This window comes from Penaeus monodon, chromosome 24 (assembly GCF_015228065.2).
Source record: "Penaeus monodon isolate SGIC_2016 chromosome 24, NSTDA_Pmon_1, whole genome shotgun sequence".
Lineage (NCBI taxonomy): Eukaryota > Metazoa > Arthropoda > Malacostraca > Decapoda > Penaeidae > Penaeus > Penaeus monodon.
Window position 1 is genome coordinate 34,210,054 of NC_051409.1, and position 3,750 is coordinate 34,213,803.

Consider the following 3,750-nt stretch of genomic DNA (forward strand, 5'->3'; position numbering starts at 1 on the left):
GGGGGGGGTGTAAGATAACAATGATGATAGGGTGACACTTAGGTGATATAACCAAAAAAGTATGTTACTTTTATAAGTTGTATTTTCCATTCAACATCAAACTCACAAATGGATCTTCTGTTGTTGAAATGTGTGAAGAAATGTTGGCCCCTTTGACAGGAATTTTCATTGGATTTTGATAAAAAAAGCCCCAGTATAAAATGAGAGAGTGGATGTCTTCTAAATTTACCTGATATGATTGCAAGAATAAACATGAGAACTTATTCATTTGTTATTTTACAGATTACCATAGCTACAAAAGAACATTTACAAAGGTCTCCTGAGAGTCAATAAAGCCTAAGAAAGGGTGGGTTCCTTTATCAGTTCTATGTATATTATTTTTTAAAGGAATAAATAACTTGTTCTAATTCAGTGGAATGGTAAACATCCTTAAACATATCTAATGATTTACCAGCTTTAAGATAGCTGATGTATGTATAGCTTCTAAGTTGCCTCTTTACAGATCCAAAGGTTGACAACTTTTTCTTTTGCCAATTATCCCTGTCCCAAAAAGTTTTAATGTCTCCATAATTTTGAGTCATTTTGCAGCTCTTTTCAAAATTGTAATATTCAGAATCTCATTTATTCAGCAGACCCATTATATGCTGCAAAAAAAAATATCAAAGCAAAACTTTTACTAAACTAATTTCCTTTTTTTTTTTTGTAGGTTGTAAGACTGCTGAAACAATGGAGAATTACAAAGTCCTAGAGGCCATAGGCCAAGGCTCTTTTGGCCGAGTGTTCAGAGGAAAGTGCTTATCAACAGGACAAATTGTAGCTCTGAAGTTCATCCCAAAGAGAAATAAAGTTGAAAGAGAACTGAGGAGCCTAAGGAGGGAATGCGAGATCCAGAGAGGCCTAGCACATCCCAATATCGTTCAGATGTGTGACTCCTTTGAAACAGAGAATGAAGTTGTAGCAGTTAGTGAGTATGTTCCCGGACAGCTATTCCAACTTCTAGAATCAAATGGGCCCTTACCAGAGGAGAGAGTGAGACAAATCTCTTGTAACCTTGTGTCTGCCATTTACTATTTGCATTCCCATAGGATCCTGCACAGAGACATAAAACCTCAGAATATATTAATATCATCTTCAGGTGAAGCAAAACTCTGCGACTTTGGATTTTCTAGGAAGATGGGTATTAATACGTATGTTCTTACATCTATAAAAGGTACGCCTTTGTATATGGCACCTGAGCTCATAGAAGAAAAGCCATATGACCATACAGCAGATCTGTGGTCACTTGGTTGTATTCTGTTTGAACTGCTGACTGGAAAACCACCTTTCTGCACAACATCTATTGTCCAGTTAGTTAAGATGGTTAGAACAGAACCAGTGAATTGGCTGCAGGGATGGAGTTCAGATTGTACTTCATTTCTCCAGGGCCTGTTGGAGAAAGATCCAGCTGACAGATTGACATGGCCAGATCTTCTGGAGCATCCATGGGTTCATGAAGGAGTTGTCTTTGTGCAGCAGTCTCTTAATGGTACACCTCTTACAAATCCCTTGACATTATCCCAGCAGCAAGTAAAAGAACAACAGAGGAAAGAGCTGGTGCAACGTGCTGCAGGTCAGCCTAGGGTAATAGGAAAAGTTGGAATGAAGAAAACCCCTTCACCTACAAAAGTTGAACTTCCACAGCTGGTAGCAGAACCAGCTACAATCATCCCAGGTGCTGTTAACACTAGTCTTGTAGCTAGACATGCTGCTGCAAGTGAAGCACTTCAGAATGATAAGGAGGGACATGGAGATGTGTTACATATTGATTTAGATGTTTTAAAGAGACTTGAAGCTGTGCATCTTGAAGCAGGTAAAGCAGGAAACTTAAATTCAAGTTCTTCCCCAAATCTAATGAGACGCAGAGGGAGAGAAAGAATGATTGAGGTGCATTTATCAAGTTCAAGTGATGGAACAGTGCAGAGTAGTGTTGATTTGCAACATAACACAGATGCTTTGCATACTACTCTTGTTGAAGTTGAAGTCCATAAAAGTGCTATTTCTGATACTGTAACTGGTGCTGCTGATATAACAGATATGGGTACTGACGCAAGGTGTGCAGTTGGTGCATCTGTGAGGAAATTAAGTAGTGTATCCCAAGAACCTGGATTTAGAGAAGAGGATGTGAATGACTTTAAAAATTGTGGGCCATTACCTCTAGAAGATCGCAAAGATAGCATGGTCAACTACCTGGCAAATTCGGTTGACTCATCAAGGCGAGGGAGCCGGCCTTCCAATGCCATGCTTGAACTTGTGCAAGATGGTCGTCCAAGTCTTCCAAATATCAATGAGGAAAGTTTTACTCCATTTACACAGGACAGAGCCCTAACTGTTATGAGTGGTAAAACAAGTAGTGCTGTTGTTTTTACATTACACAGTTTTAACTCTGAAGACAAGCCTATTGAAACAGAAGAGTGGTGCAGATTTTTAGACAAAACACTTGCAGATGTCCTTAATGGAAACTACAGTGTATTTCTTGTACAAAATGAACTTTCCATGTTTATTGGTCCCCTAAGAAATCAGATGTGTTCCTTACAAGTTACAAACAAAATAGCAACACTTCTCATGTTACCATTCACAATGGAAGAGACAAAAGACAATCTTAGAGACATTGTCAAAGTTTACCTTGAATGTAAGGTTGTGCCAAATTTAATATATGCTTGCAAACTCATTTTCAAAATAGAGAGTCACAAGGTAAATAGGACAGTGGACTTTGACAAGGACCAAATTGATACAATGGGTCAGCTCACGATGCTCATATGTCATCTTGTTCATGTCGAAACTGACTTCATCTTACAGTTTTGCGACTGTGTTTGTGTTCTTAACGCCTTTGCAGTTATAGCAAAGATACTTACCCTGGATAATATATTACCAGAATTAGTAGCGGACATGCTGGCCATACTGAATCAAGTCCTTCGATTAACACCAGAGAACAGATCTGTTGTCGAGCAAATCCTTGGCACAAGTGATTCTTTGTTGTTACTTCTTGGAACACTCATCACGCACAAGCTACCTTTGGTTCGTTCAAGGCTCTGCACGCTGATTGGATATCTTGCCAAATGTTGTCCACACATAGCCAAGTTATTTGAGGGTCAGCACAAGTTATTATGTGACTTGATAAATCTAGAAAGTGATATTGTTCCACAAGTCAGAAAAACAGCTTCATTTGCTGTATCTTGTCTTCAGGCTTATACAGAATTGATGCCAGAAGATTCATGTAACTAATGCTATGTACTGTGATCTCAGATAAGAAAAATATGTACATGTGAAGTAAGGTCAGGACACAAGTTTTTATTTGTATAAAGAGATACAATATGAATAACGGTTCATGTTTTTTTGCAAATTCTCATGTTCTATGAAATTAAGGAATGCCAAAATTTTAGTAATAAAGGTTTGTTTCCAAAAGAAATATAACCAGCAGTATAGTACAAATCATACATTACTTCCTTTATCCAGGTCATTTCTTTATCGTGTTAGGGAAGAAAGCAATCTTTGATGGACTTTGAAGGTTACGAGAAATATCACTTGATTTGAAGTCCTCTTCCATTAGTATTAATGATGTAAAATTGCTGTTAGAACACTTCATTTTTTAAAAGATATTCCCACAGTCTTGTGATATGTATTATGGGATTTATTTTTGTATGCCGTAATAAAAAAATATATTTTTACAAAGGAAAGATTCATTGACAGAACCAAGTTTACACTCCGCATTCA

The 3,750-nt window shown here is 37.6% G+C and overlaps 1 protein-coding gene across 1 annotated transcript in view; it reads left to right on the forward strand.

Moving 5' to 3' along the window:
- LOC119588726 (serine/threonine-protein kinase 36-like) overlaps window positions 1-3,713 on the forward strand; it is a 5,209-nt gene extending 1,496 nt beyond the window's left edge. Inside the window, exons 2-3 of the mRNA XM_037937370.1 lie at window positions 283-346; window positions 707-3,713. Of these exons, the coding sequence (XP_037793298.1) occupies window positions 727-3,261 (2,535 nt within the window). The 5' untranslated portion in view covers window positions 283-346; window positions 707-726 and the 3' untranslated portion in view covers window positions 3,262-3,713. The remainder of the gene's footprint in view (window positions 1-282; window positions 347-706) is intronic.
- The last annotated feature ends 37 nt before the right edge of the window (window positions 3,714-3,750 follow it).